General features: G+C 48.9%; 1 protein-coding gene across 1 annotated transcript in view; it reads left to right on the top strand.

Annotated features, from left to right (window-relative positions):
• The first annotated feature begins 1,518 nt into the window (after nucleotides 1-1,518).
• The window catches only part of LOC144136988 (O-acyltransferase like protein-like), a 150,846-nt gene continuing 137,048 nt past the window's right edge, over nucleotides 1,519-15,316 (top strand). Inside the window, exons 1-2 of the mRNA XM_077669438.1 lie at nucleotides 1,519-2,123; nucleotides 10,842-11,056. Of these exons, the coding sequence (XP_077525564.1) occupies nucleotides 1,811-2,123; nucleotides 10,842-11,056 (528 nt within the window). The 5' untranslated portion in view covers nucleotides 1,519-1,810. The remainder of the gene's footprint in view (nucleotides 2,124-10,841; nucleotides 11,057-15,316) is intronic.

The following is a 15,316-nucleotide window of genomic DNA, read 5'->3' as shown; positions in this document are numbered from 1 at the left end:
TACCGTAGAATGCCCCAACACCCCTACCCAACCGCCACTCCCCAACATCACCACACAGCAGTGGGTGGAGTTGCTGGCCAGATCCGACCCCTCTACCCAGCGCATGCTGGTACAGAGGGCAACGTGAGCAGGTCACCTCCAAGGCATCCTGGATTGAGGACGCCTCTCACCGGGCGGGCGCCCTAACATCGCGCTTGCTGTCTTGAACAAAGTTTATTCAATCAATCAATCAATCAATCAATCAATCAATCAATCAATCAATCAATCAATCAATCTTCCGTCGACAATAAAAACAACTACATATCTAGCAGGTATTATGTGCGGGTCCTTGTCCAATTCTTTTCCTCGACAAATAGGACTCGAACAAGATTGTTCTTGCCACTGAAAGGCGTATAATAGTTCGGGCCTGTCGCCGTAACAGCTGACGCGGTAAAGTCTGCTCTGCGCCGTGTTGGCTCAGTGCCTAAGGTGTTTTGCTTCTCAGCGGAAGGACATGGCTGCCTACCGGGCGCAGCGGCTGTTTTTCTGTTGTCGTGGAAAAAGAAAACACCTGTCTGTCATAATTTCGAAGCATTTTGAACATACCCAGGTGGCGAAATTATTCCGGAGCCCTTCACTATAGCGTCACTCATAACCTAGGTGCTTATTCGACGTCTGAAACCTACTCGAATTTTTAAAGCCATCTTTACACACAATGGCATACCTTCAGAGTAAATAATTTAACATTGTTTGTTTACACAATCTGACACGGGCAGTGATGAAGTGACCGTGCAGCCGTTTCCCCACCCACAGGTAAAAGGAAAGCCGATAGCCGAAAGGTGGGACCGATCACATGGTAAGCTGTATGAGAGCGCAAATCCCCAGACAACCAGTTGGTTCCTCCCCGCCCGCTCAGCTCGGCCGTAGTAGTAGCACAAAAAACTGCCGGAGCAGGGACTTGCCTCGCTATCAACGAGCGAAGTCCGAAGACCGCTTCGCAGCAACAGAGAAGAGAATCTATCCTGTACAACGCCTACTAAGAAGGAAATAACAACGGCAGAAAAAAAACGGATTAGGATAAACAGGCGAAACGGAAGACTGGGAATAAATCACACAGATAATTGCCGGAGCTTCCTTTTCTGTGTAACTACGAAACGTATGTGTTACAGTGGCTCTTATTTGGTTGCATTGGCTTTGAAAAGGTTTTTGCACTGAGTACTGGCACTCGAGAAGTTATTAGTGTAATAATGTTTTTCGGCAATGCTCTAGAAATGTGGTGCAAGAGCACCTAGAAAGAGCATTTTTTTTCGTTCACGAACATCCTGTAAAGCGGCGACTCCAGAGTGCCGCCTTCTAAGCAGTTAAACTGCATCTATTGACTTGATCCTTGTTTTACGACTCTGAATGTCGTTCTTATCCCTGATCTAAACCAAACTTCCAATGAAGTATTTTCGATGTTTCCAATGGAGCGCCGGACTTCTCAGTTCAGATTGAAGTAAACATGTCCATGAAACTTCGCTAGCAATGTGAGAAGCGTTTTGGGCAAATAAGGAAACCACGTGTCACGCAGTTCTCGCTCTCACCAAAGGTGCGTCCGCCTGCTGCAGGAAGTCCGCTGTTCCCACATCAGGTTATCTGCAGTATACGTTCTGTTGGTACAATAGTAGGAAACGTATTCTGACGGAAGAACCTATATCACCAGACACCCAAGCCAATACCAGTTGAGAAAGTCCTCATACATGCTTCTCACAGCACCTGTTTTTGAAGTAGCCTCTAAATACGCTGATATTGCTGAAAGTCAATGAAATAGTTGCAAGATATCAACGGCCGAATGAAAATGTGGACTCTGTTGTGCATTTTGTTGGCACACCCATCTTTCGTCGGCTTTTTCGGCGTGGAAGCAGTCGATGCCTCGGTATCCGTGAGTGCAAACTTCAGCGCCTCTTCCCCAGTCGCGCCAAGCCCGGACCCCCGGCCAGAAAATCTAGCCGCCATAGTACGGCGCTTTACCGGTGGCCTGGTGGACGACGTCCCGCCATGGGTCAGACAGCGCCTTCGCGAAGCACCTGTGTCCACCGAGTGCTCATTTGGTCTACTCAAGATGCTTCGTGGGCTTTCCGACCTCGAGCCGTGGGCTCTGCGCAGTAAGTTTCCTGGGCGCATTTGAAGTGATGCTAACCGGCTTGCTCTGCATAGTTGTCGCCGTACAGAAGTAGGTATTGCAGCAATCGAGATATTATCATTTATGTTTGTTCAAATGCAGTGTTCTTCGTCTTAAAAAACCGTGGGAGGCTTCACGAGTTTATCCGGAATATATGAGGGCGCTGATTTAAAAAAGGAGTCCCAAAAAACATAAAACAGGATGCAAAAGGTAAACTTACTGGGCCACCTGGGCGTTGCGCTCATTGCGACAGTCAATAAAAATTAGGCAACCATAGCATCAACTAGTCAGAAACTTCTCAGCCAACCTCGGGCTTTTATTGCATATGGGATTGCGAGTACATAATTCAAGGATAGCTGTTTCTTGAAGGAGACGTACGTAACGGGTATTACTTGAGGGGTGAGCTAAAAAATTAAAGTTAAAAAGCGCAGGTCTTCAAACACAAATGCCCGCTCTAGCGTTCTCTGGAAAGCTTGGTAGATGCGTGATAGCTGTGCCGTAACAGCATCGGCCAGTCTGTACTGCTGTACGACGAAAACAGAAGCACAAAACTTGTTAGTGCGAGCATAGGGACGGCATATTGGACACGCATGTGCAGTCCGGTGATGCATGAGCGTTGGTGGGATGATGTATGGTGCATGATGGAGGAAGATGAGGGGAAAACTTGTGACTTGTGAAGCGAACAGAAGTCGGCCATGCGCCGAGGCATGATAAGATTTTAGGGCTAGTTACGTGTTTAAGCGATGATATGAATATTGTTTATGAATTTGAAGATTACGGGTACGCGCAGTCACGGTTTTACGCGGCATTTGATTTATTAAGTAAGTATGGTGCAGACGCTCTCAGTGGAAGCTGCATATTATAGTTTATATCTGAAGAAACATCCATGCGGGAGAAATGTGGCGTAGTGTGAGCCGTGCCCGCAAATCCCTTAGAGGTCTGTTCGCTCACGACATGAAGCTTCTTGCATGTCCCCGTCATGAAACGTCACAGGATTAGGTGACGCCTATAGGAATGTTTCCGCGAACAATGCATTGGGTTTGTTTATTTATGGTTTGTTTTAGTGTCCGGCTGCGCCCAGATGTGTGTGATCTGTGTCCCGAGCGAAGCGCATGTTCCATTCTTTATTTTTATGCCGCTCGGGTTATCTCATTCGGAAAAGGAGAGCGTTTCGCCCTAACATCACTGGCCTGGAATAATCTTCTTTGATCAACAATGTTCTGGATGTAAATCGACGGTTCGAAAAACAATCGCACCAAAAGATAAAAGCCTGCAGAGCAGACGCCGCGGTATTCGAATCGTCGACGCTCGCCTTCGCACGTCACAGTGTTAACTGCAGCTTCGCAGCCTCTATTCTTTCAGTTGTTAGGGGAGCACAAGTTCGCTCCAATAAACTTGTTTTCCTTGAAGACTACTGCGTCGTCTTTGGCTTCGTGACATCTGGTAGAGGTGCGGGGTGCATGCATCCTAAGCCGACAAGCAAGCCCAAATCGTGTCAGCCGCCGACAGCAAGGTCTTCAGCCAGAGTTTGGACTACTTCCGGATAAAGTGAAGAAAGAAGAAGTCGTGAAAACCACCATGATCAACGCAGGCACCATGACAAGCGCTACCAATCCTGCCCTCGTCCTTCAGCAACCCAGGGAGCCCTCACCATTCCATGGGTGACCTTCTGAGAATCCCGAAGACTGATTGGAGCAAGTCGAACGAGTCAGGCTGTTTAACCGATGGGAAGACGCGGAGACAGTGACTCAAGTATTCTTCTACCTTGAAGATTCAGCACGGATCTGGTTTGAAAACCATGAAAGCTCCCTGGAATCTTGGAACGATTTCAGAACGCAATTTTTAGTTATGTTCACCACGGTTGTGCGAAACGAGCGGGCCGAGGTCTTGCTGCAAAAGCGGAAACAACACCCCAACGAAAGCGTTGTTGTGTTTGCCGAAGAGATGAAGAGGCTTTTGAGGCGTTCTGACCCTTGCATGGCGGAAGAAAAGAAGTTGCGCTTCTTAATGCCCGGTGTGAGGGAAGAACTGTTTTCTGGACTTGTCTACAATCCGCCAAAAACCGTCGCCGAGTTAGTGACCAAAACCAGCACAATAGAGAAGGCCCTCGGAATGCGTGCTAAGCAGTATGACCGCAGCTTTGTTGACGCGGCCAATGCGAACTACGTCGACAGTATGCGGATCCCGGGAGACAGCCTACGCGAGACTATCCGCGCAGTAGTGAGGGAGGAGCTGTGGAAACTTCTCCCAACGTCGCCGCAACCCCATGTCGCTTCCCTTACCGACGCCATTAGGGAAAAAGTGCAGCAAGCGCTGGGAACTTCAACGACGCCAGCCGCCCCCCGCGAGCCCCCAGCCATTTTCCTACGCGGCTGCTGTCCGTCGACCTCACCCACCTACACCCTATCGTCCCGAGGCTCCATACCGTCGTCCCCTGTCGCCGGCCTGACCACCTGCGGTACAACCCCCCGCCCCGAGGAAGACCGACGTGTTGCGAACGCCAGATAATCGTCCGCTTTGTTACCACTGCGGAGAGGCCGACCACATCTACCGTCACTGCCCCTACAAGAGGCTCGGTTTGCGAGGGTTCTCCGTCGACGCTCCACGCCACCGGCACGGTCAGCGCCCTACTGAAATTGAAGATTACCTGTTTAACACCAACCGAGGTCCAGCGTGCTTCAACGGTTCTCCGTCACCCTACCCATAGCGATCGCCAAGCCGTCGAAGCAATGCAGAATTCACGCGTGGGAGTTCCCCGAGCCCACGTAGGGGAAACTAGAAGCAGCAACTTCTGGAGGTAAAGTTTCACGACGGCGGAAAAATGAAAACCCTCCAACGACGCAACGACTTGCTGAAGACCATCATTCACGACATGCCCTCTGCCCGACGACACGAACCGACGCAAACCGGAAATGACGGAGCCTGGCGCTGAGAAGACGACGACAATGGCGACGCATAGTGCCGGACCGTCAACACGCACAAGCCGAGATACGAGGCTCCGCGGCACACCTAACTCGAGGAAAGCGGCGTCCGACGTCGAGTTGTCCATCGATGGCTTTGGCGTAGTCGTTCGCGTCCAAGCTGAAGAAAGTTACTACAAGATGAGATGGTCCGCACATACGCACAGCAGGAGGCCATCTCGTAACACCAAGCGGAACGTGCACATCGCGCGTCACCATAGACGGCACCACGTACTCTGCTGCGTTCGTCATTTTGCCTCACTGCTCCCACGATGTAATTCTTTGAATGGACTTTTTGAGCGACAACGGTGCAATAAATGATCTGCAAACAAGGTCGATAACCTTTTCCTCCGATACTCCACGACGTCGGTACCGAACTCCGAACATCGTGTTGCTCTAAGGATCGCCATCGATCACGTCACCGTGCCACCCCGCGCAAGCTTGATGATCACCGTCTACTGTGAGGATGCTGCTTCTGACATCGACGCTATCGTAGAGAGTGACCAAACTTTGCTTCTCGACCGCGGTGTCTCTGTCACAAGAGGCATTGCGCGCTTTAAGCAATCAAAATCCCACGTTTTGGCACTAATTTCACGGAGGAGTACCAGCATCTAAACAAGGGTGGTGCAATTGCGTTCCTCGAAGAAACGCAAAAAACAAGTCAAGTGATCGCGGTAGCCAACTTTAAACGCGCACGCGCAGATGCTTTCAAGGTGCCGCATCCTTTCGACGTGAACCCAGCGCTGCCGCCAGAAAATCGGGACAAATTATTGGATTTGCTGCGTCGATACAGGGAGTGTTTCGTCGAACTCAAAATTACGTCAGACACCCCTAGCGAAGCACCGAATTATAACCGAAGATGGAGCATGACCTACCCGACAGTCACCGTACCGCGTGTCTTCACCCGAGCGGAAAGCCATCCAGACACAAGTGGAAGACATGCTCAGCGACGACATTATACAGCCATCGAAAAGCCCCTGGGCTGCTCCGGTCGTACTCGTGAAGAAAAAAGACGGCAAATTGAGGTCCTTCGTTGACTACCGCCGACTGAACAAAATCACCAAAAAGGATGTGTACCCCCTCCCACGAATCGACGACGGCCTCGACCACCTCTGCCACGCAAAGTACTTCTCTTCGATGGACTTGAGGACGGGCTACTGGCAAATTGAAGTGGACAAGACAGACCGAGAGACGACTGCATTCATAACCTCGGACGGCCTATACGAGTTGAAGGTGATGCCATTTGGGCTGTGCACGGCACCAGCACCGTTACAAAGAGCCATGGATACCGTGCTAGCTGGTATAAAGTGGCACACCTGCCTCGTATACCTCGACGACGTTGTGGTATTCTCCCGGACGTTCGACGAACACCTTGCAAGGTTGAAGTCTGTACTCGAGGCCATTCGTATGTAGGGGTTAACGCTGAAGCCTAAAAAGTGCCGCTTCGCGTACGAGGAGCTCAAGTGTTTGGGCCACATCGTCAATGCCGTGGGAGTCCTGCCTGACCCGTCTAAATCTTCAGCCATAGCGAAATTTCTAAGACGGAAAGACACGAAGGGCGTGCGAAGATTTCTCGCACTGTGCGCATACTACCGGCACTTCGTCACAAACTTCGCACGTATTGCAGAGCCACTCACGTGCTTGACAAAACATAGCACCCCTTTCAGGTGGGAAAGCGCCCGAGAGCAAGCATTCTGCGAGCTGCAACAACGCCTGCAAAACCCTCACGTGCTCGCTCATTTCGACGAAAACGCCGAAAAGGAAAGGCACACTGACGCCAGCGATATAGCATTTGGTGCCGTCCTCATCCAAAAGCAAAGCGGTTGCGAAAACGTAATCGCCTGTGCCAGCCATGGTGTATCGAAGCAGGAAAACTACTCAGACTCCGAGAAAAAGTGCCTCGCAATTATATGGGCCATTTCAAAATTTCGCCACCCATACATGTATGGTAGACAGTTCAAGGTTGTCACAGACCACCATGCGCTGTGTTGGCTCGCCAATTTGAAGAACCCCTCTGGCGGTCTTGTGCGGTGGAGCTTGCGCCTGCAAGACTTCGACGTTAGAATCCTGTATAAATCCGGCAGGAAACACTCCGACATCGATTGCCTTTCCCGCGCCCCCGTCGAACCACCACCACACGACTCCGATGAAGACAGCGCGTTCTTCGGAGTCGTGACGGAGAGCGGCCTTGCCGCCCAGGAGCGTGCCGACCCTGACTTACGCGCCACGATCGACTACCTGGAAGGGCGCAACGTCGCCGTACCTAAAGCGTTCAAACGCAACTTACCAGCATTCAGGCTGAAAAACTCCGTCCTCGTGAAGAAGAATTTCAGCAGCGGAACGAGAACAAATAACCTTTTTTCATCCCCGCAGACCCTCGTGATGAACTTTTGGAAGCGTGGCACGAGGACCCGTCTTCCGGGTCGTCGTGGCACATCTCGGCACAGCTCGCACTATTGGAAAACTCAGGGCGAGGTAGTACTGGCCCCGCCTTACCTCTGATGTCATTTTTTCCCCGCCAGTTTGCGTTCCATTCAATAAAATGATAAAAAAGCGCCGAACAAACATTCTTAGATGAACGCACAGTTACGCGGCATCAGCGCATGCCGCCCGCTGCCGGCTGCTTCCAAGCATCACGCCACTCGGTAGGCGCGCCACGCAAGGCGCCGCCGCGCGTCGCATTCGAGAGAAATGAAGTGTTGCAGCCGAAATCAAGAAAACTGACATCCACAAACTATAGGGAGGGACACGCATGCGCCCTCTGCTCTCTCGACAGCAGGCGCTGGGCCAGAAGGTGTAGCGCCCATAGTTTTCGTGCACTGCTCGCTTGGTCCGGTTTATTCCGTGGCCGCCTGTACATGGTTAGTATCATTTTATATTGCAGTTTAATGGCAAGGTTTAGTAATCATGCAATAGATGACGCAATCATTGGCAAACGTACCGGTATTAGAAGAGATATAGATTAGTTCATCGTTAATATTAGAAACAAAAAGGGTCTGACGACACACCCTTGAGGACAGCCGATTTTTTACTGAGAGGCAGCTATTACGGTTATTGTTAAGAGTGATGTAGTGAAAATGGTGAGCGAGAAACTCTGAAATCTATTTGAGAATGTGAGCCTGCAGTTTCTTTTCGGCATGTTTTAGCAACAGGCGCATGTATCAAATTTTGCGAAATGTTTTAGTACTAATGTACTAATGCGTCAGTCTGGAGGTTACTCCAAGATTAGCCTGCAAATAGTAGATATGCGCGCTTGGGTTTAAAGGACAACATCTACGAAAGCCATGCCGGGCAGAATTAAAGAATTTTCTTGCGTCCAGGAAATGTATGAGAGAGTGTACTGCATGTTACAGGTTCCACGATTTTGTCTGCGACGGGGTTGGACCAGTATTTTGCGTTTTTTTTGTTAACTTTCCAACTTTCCAGTCGTATATTAAAAATTCTATTTCTCGAGACGGTCATAAAGCATTAAGAGATACACCGACATAATTCGTTTCGTGTTGCTTAACACATCGGAGGTTCTGTTGTCTACGCCAGCCGATGATGAAAGTTTTATTTGGTCGACAAGAGACAAAATTAAGCTTTTACTAACAGGAACGTAAGACTTCGACTGAGGCCATCAGTGTTAATGCAGTTGGTGGCGCAGGAAGCGGCGAATCAGCTAGCTTCTTCGCTAAGCACAATTAATAACGCTGTGTTAAAAAAGGGTGGCGCTGCGAGCCTCACAGACTCCCTCATTATTGCCGTCTTTAATAGTGAGGTGGCGTGGCAGTTGCAAGTTATGACGCCGAGCTTCCCGGGGCTGTAGGGATGTTATTTTGATAAAACGTCTGTTATCCATTGCCAACTGCAGAATAATATGCGTGTTTTAGGTGTTGCGCTTGGTGTCACAGTACACAAGCTACGCTCCTGTGTTAGTTTTTTTCATTTAAAACTTTTTGAATGCGAGGGTTTATATCATTGACACGGAAGTTCGTGTTGGGGTTACATTTTTAGTTACCTGGACTATTTTGTACTTAAATAATAGCAAGTTATTGTTAAAGGATGTCAATACGAAACATAGATTGAAACGTGAACAAAAAAATCTTGCAATTAGTTTCTAATTGCACAAAGTCGCCATTGTTCTAGATATGAATTATGGTGCTGGAAATGTGGCGGGTACAAGGAAACAAATTAAATGTATCGTGAACGACTCTGCGATCCCCTATTTTACGAAATCATGCTATAACTATTAAACTTTCTGTATTTGTTTTAAATATCAGATGAAAAACGTTTGCAGATTTTGTAATAATGCCGGCTGGCTCGCTTACCAGTTTTCTAAGGTGAAATTTGACACAAATATCAACAAATACTCTTGCTTCGGAATTTCTTGTAATCGGTGATGGTTGGTTCAGCCAGCGAATATGTAATATTCGCTGGCTCAGAGAACTTCTATATCATTTAGTTCGCAGGCGAAACCAAGGTCAATATGAGGGGCCAGAAGCATAAGCATTACTATTTTGTTTGGGCCGGGGCACACTACTCATCATTATTCAAGTTTTTAAGTGATATTGTTTTGTGGTCACGTCGAGTATGGCTCAACACGATGAGTATGCCTTTGAGGCATTGATAAAAATGTGTAACTTGAGGGCCGCTGAAGGTGATAGCTGCAGGATTTGAAGTACCGAGTAACCCTTGACTATGCTTCTATTATTTGGAACCCTCACACAGCTATTCTGTCCTACTGTATCGAGTCCATTCAAAATAAGGCTGCCCGGTTCATTCTGCGCTCGTACTCGCCATACCAAAGTGTATCGGCATTAAAACAGATTCTTAATCTTCCAGACCTTAGCACTCGTCGTAAATTCTTCCGTTTGACCTTTTTTCACTCTCTTTATCATGGTGTTACATCTTTTTCGTGTGCTCATATTTTTCCAGCCCATTATGTGTCCAATCGCACTGTCCACGATTGTAAAGTCTCGCCCATATTCGCAAGAACCAAAAAGTACCAAAATTCCCCTTTTGTGCTATCCGTAAGCGAGTGGAACGAGCTACCCCGCGAGATTGTAGCGGTGGATGACCCGTCTAACTTCCAATCTGCTCTGCGCAAATTTCTGAATGTAGAAAGTTCCGACTGATACTTCTTGTGTGCCCTGTTGTATCTTGTGTGCCAGTGCAGCGTTGATGTTCGGCTGCCATGTGTACTTCTTGGCATTGGAATGTACTGCGGGTATGAAATGCGCTGTGTGGTAACTCCGTGTCGCTTCTTCTTCTTTTTTTTTCCTTCCTTTTTTTTACGAATGTATCTTTCGCCCAGTTGTCTGTTCGCTCAGTGCGGACGTTTTTGCGCGTGTTGACGTATGCATTGTATGGATAGTATCCCCCCTTATGTAATGCCTCTCGGGGCCTTTAGGGTATTCAAATAAATAAATAAATAAATAAAGCACGGATTTGAAGTAAAGCGGCTAGTGGAACAAATTGGTGCAGCTTCAAGTCTTTTTCTTGCGCTGCACGTTCCCAAGAATTATCATACGCTAAATCCTACCTTTCGACTCTCAATCGCATTGTTAAGGTTGAAAATGCGTATAATGTGGCTTCGGGGCTTGGCAAGTAACACCAGCGCTAGAAACCTTGATGGGCGGACGGGCGGTCCTACGTATGCGGTTCCACAAATTGTCGCAGCGCATAATGGTTCGCAAGAACAAAAGAATACTCATCGTTTTGAAAATAAGAATAATCAAACAGCAACTCCTTCAACGCAGTGCTGGACTCCACGGGCAAGTTTCCCAGCGGAGTGTTTACGGGTACTGTCACCGAGTTGGGCTCCTTCGACGAGTGTCTCCAGACTGTCGTTCGGGACCGCCACTCGGCAGACGAACTTGTCAGGGCCCAGTACTGCAGCCTCTTCATCATTACGGCAAACGAGTCCTCCCTCTCCGATCTGTTCGAGCGGCCGCTTAGTATGACACACCCAAAGGTATGAACGAAGATTCTTGCAGGTCGCATGTCAGAAAACAACACAGGGCTGATCGAGTATTGTTTTCCGGTTTTTTCGCAAAAGCAGAGATAACAACGCCTTTTAGGTGGGGTAATTCTTTCTGGAGTAAAAATGCCGTATTCCATAGGCAGTGTTGTTCCGTGGTGCTCACAAGCTTTTGTGGAGCTTGCCGTCAGAACGTGAATTAAATGCAGGCTGGCCCTAGGCTATGAAGTTGGTGTTGACAAACTAGCTTTGTAGACACGACTGCAAGTAACTCCAAGAATATTAATTGGAACGTTGACATTAGCGGCTGGGGAGTCATTAACAGAACTTCTTACAAAGATAGTTGATAAAGAATACAAAGAAAGTTTATTATAACAGACATGGCAACTACACGTGCCGGTGGAATCGCTGCTCCGTGTGTATGTCCGGGAGAAGTTGTGCATGATCAGCCGATGGGGTTCAAATCAAGCAGGCTGCTACTTTAGAAACAATAGTCTTTCCTGAGCGAACTAAACAATGAACATTTTTGACCCACTGTCTGCCTGTCTGTCTGTCTGCCTGTCTGTCTGTCTGTCTGTCTGTCTGTCTGCCTGTCACTAGGTCAGGGCAGCAATGTAATCGGGCAGCATGGTCACTCGTTACGGGTGGCGGCTGGGTTTCTGGTGAGGGAAGGACAAGCGTATATGGGAAAAGGGAAAGAGGTAATGTGGGAAGCAGAGAGTAATTACAAGAGAGGAGGAAGAGGGATAAAATATATGCAATAGATGTAGTGGGAAGAGACGGTTAAGGGAAGCGGGGGAAGGGATTCGTTAAGTAGCTGTGCACAGGGCTGGAAGAATATTCTGAAGGTGAGGAAGGGGTGGAAAGAAGAGGTATTCACAAAATGACGAGCACTGCACAGGCTATGAGCGCAAGATCTTTGTTTGCCTCTCCGGGCTACAACTGAGAGTGTGAGCGTGCCCAACATGATCTTGTGTCGGCTATCAACCAGCGCATTTCCGGATGCTGTAATAGGCTATGAACCATTGCCCAAGGGCTCTTCTTTTGCGGCTGCAACGCTGTAAAAGAAACATCGCGGCTGGAAGCGCTGTTGTAGTGATGGTTATAGCAACGCTCGGTCGGTATCATGCTATTGTTTTAGGCGGGCAACCTCAACGACTTTCATTGCCGTTGGAGGCCGATATCTCGCACCTGACATCGGTCCCATGAAGGACCACTGCAATGTCCAGGAAAAGGAAAGAGGACCTTGTCAGACAGCCCCACAGGGTGGTGGGAAGACAAAATGGTGCTAGGGAAACTGGTGAAAACTGGATGTATCGATACGGGGAGTCATATGCGCCTTCTGGGAGATGTGCTTTGGGGAGAGGATAAAGCGGGCAACTTGGCCCGGCACCTGCAATGACTGCTAGGGAATACGAGAAGTGAGAACGGAAAGTAGAATGGTGTGGAGGGGCAGAGCCGGCTCTCGGGTGTAGAGCAAGCAAAATAGGGACCCCATAGCAGCATCGCGACAGGAGTATTGTAAGCACATGTGACGTAACCTAACGCCATTCCCCGATCGCGATGGTCGTTGGAGAGGTCCTTAGACATATCAGTCTCTCTCTGAGGCCATTGTCCAGTTGGTGATAAGCGAACGTGACCTTCTATTGTGCCGTGCACGCGAGAAGAATGTCCTAACAACTCGCGACAAAAATAGGGTACGGGTCAGTAAAGAGCTGTAGAAGCGTACCGTGATGGAGAAAGACGTTACGCAGAAGGAAGTCGGCAACATCAGATGCACAGCCGGTAGGAAGAGTATGGCCGATGGCGTATCTCGTCGCGTAATCACTTGCGACTCCTATCCACTTTTGCCCTAGGTGTATTCCGATAAGGGACCAACAAGATAGACAAGAACGCAAAAAAATGGTTAATGGAGAATGTTATTGTGAAAGCAACAGCACACGAACTTGACAGGGCCAGAATATTAAAAGGACACAAGAAGCGCGGATTCGCAATTGGTTTTAAAGCAAAGATTTGTCATGGATCGCTGATGGTCTTCGATGTTGCTACATAACAGACTGCAGGAAAGCCCACCGTACACACCAAGCACCTCAAGGAAAAAACCGCTTCCCGTGGTCGTAATCGAACTCAGCTCCCTCGCGTTATGAAGCCGACATCCATCCGACTGCGCCATTCCGACACGGTCGAAGTAGTTTTATTTCCGACTTTGAATCAGGTTGCATGGGAGAAAGAACGGATGGTTGTCACGCGAACGTGTGGTTGTGTTGTCTTGACCAGCTCAGATGGATGGACGCAGGAAAGCCGTTGACGTGTTTGACAAAACATACCTTTCATGCACACTTAGGAAACCCCTTTAAGCAAACCACTTAATAAATCAATTGCACACACCCGATAACAATCAAACCTCAAACTAAATATCCCGAGATACAATTCAAAGCAAAACCCAAAAGTTTCTACAATAAAGTTCTACACAATTAGTTTATGTACACTCCTTACATCGAGTCGTAGTTAATGTATTTCCCACCACAACTCCTTAGTTGTGTCCTACCACTATTTCCCTAATGGACTGGCCTACACCTGTCGTCGGCGCTTACGTGTCGCACCCTTGCCTGGCCGCGACTCGATGGTAGCCGCCCTCGTCTTGCTTCGATACCAGCCTTCGATGCGCTCGGTCTTTCCTTCGACGGCGTGGGCTCCGCGCTTCCTCACGTTTCCTCTTTGGCTACCCCCCGGTAGCCCCTGCAGCTGGAGGTCCTAGGTAGGTCTCGACACGAACATAGCCTTTCGGAGCCGTCGAAGCGAAGGTCGACGTAGCGTAGACGTTGGCCGCATTTGTCCGATCGCCGCCGCTGGGGCCACGAAGTCACAGGTTCGTGATGCACCTAGGATGCCGCAGCCGAGGCGAAGTAGGCCCTCTTTAGGCATAGTCGGTGGCCTGGCCGCGTCGCCCTGGCTCGTTCCTTGAAGCTCACGTTCTCCTCCCGCCTCCTGGTTTCTTGCCTCCGCCTTCTCTTTGTGCGCCCGGCTTTTAACCCCTCTGGGCTTCATCGCGGCGCACTCTCATTGGCTCCTTGCCTTTTCATGTCAATATATGGTCATCACGCACTGGCCTCCTGCACGGCGTTCTCTGATTAGTTGATCAGTGCACTGCCATATTTTACCATGATGGCTCGGAGTTTCGGCGTGGCGTTCGTTCATTGGTGCGCTCCTGGCGCGGCGTTCAAACTGGAGTTTCTTTGTTTTATTTTGTCCCCTTTTTTGGGAGGTTTTGATGCATCTCCTCTCAGGCGGTGCCCTGACACATGACACTGGTCAGTCGCTTAATGAGGAAACGGCGGGAATCCTGCGGGGCCAGAAATCGCAGCCATGCACACCGCAGCGGTTTATTTGTGCACTGGCGCAATAAACAAATTTACCCGACCGCACAGTGACACAAATCGGGCCTTAAGTTACAACGTGGGTTAAAATAAAGCTTGCGTGTGATATTATTGGGTCGCCTAATCACGCTGACAGCATTTCTACATCCATTATAAGTTGGAAGCCCTGCATTTGTGGAGTTGAAAAACAAATGCGCACCGTTGCGGCCCTCCGATGGAGACTGTGGGCGACCCTCGTAAGTGTTGTTTGTGCGCAGAAACATAAATGATTAAGGACACGTCACGAGAACGGATGAGCAAGAAATGCAATTTTTGCAGTTGTATCGATTTACCGTGAGCAGAAATAGGCTAAATAAATTGTGTCTGATATTACTCCTGCTCATTCTCTTTTCAGTGCTTCCAAAATAGTCGTCGCACCATTTCGGCTTAGATCTCTGCGGCAAGTGTGGATAGCCTGGGGGCGGTCGGTTGGCGTCAAAACAACTCCCGAAATTTTATAGGAGGTGCATCCCCCCCCTCCTTTCGGCCTTCTTTTCGCCCATTCTTTTAACAAAGTTCATCTATAAAGTTCAAGGTAAAACTGAGAATAAGATAGGAAACCGATAATGTATATGGATTGCGCAGGCTGCCGTCTTGAAATTTTCTTTTTATCGGTGGGGTACAACACCCCCTGAAAAATATATCGGGCTACATCACTGCTAGGGCTGGGTTGGCCGATAGGCTTCAGCCGGCCTTGATTATGACTGACATAACAGGTCATTTCCGGCAGACGGGGCAGACCGGGCATTTCGGCAGCAACTCAGCGCCTACTCAGGTTCATACTTTCTTCACTTCGCAGATGTCATCACATATTGCAGCAAAACGCTGCGTCAGGTAT

The sequence above is a fragment of the Haemaphysalis longicornis genome, unplaced genomic scaffold (genome assembly GCF_048455015.1).
Source record: "Haemaphysalis longicornis isolate Haplotype H1 unplaced genomic scaffold, Haemaphysalis longicornis Haplotype H1 scaffold_1, whole genome shotgun sequence".
In the NCBI taxonomy this organism is placed as follows: Eukaryota; Metazoa; Arthropoda; class Arachnida; order Ixodida; family Ixodidae; genus Haemaphysalis; species Haemaphysalis longicornis.
Note: the sequence above shows the minus strand (reverse complement) of the source record. Positions and strands in the feature narration are given on the sequence as shown.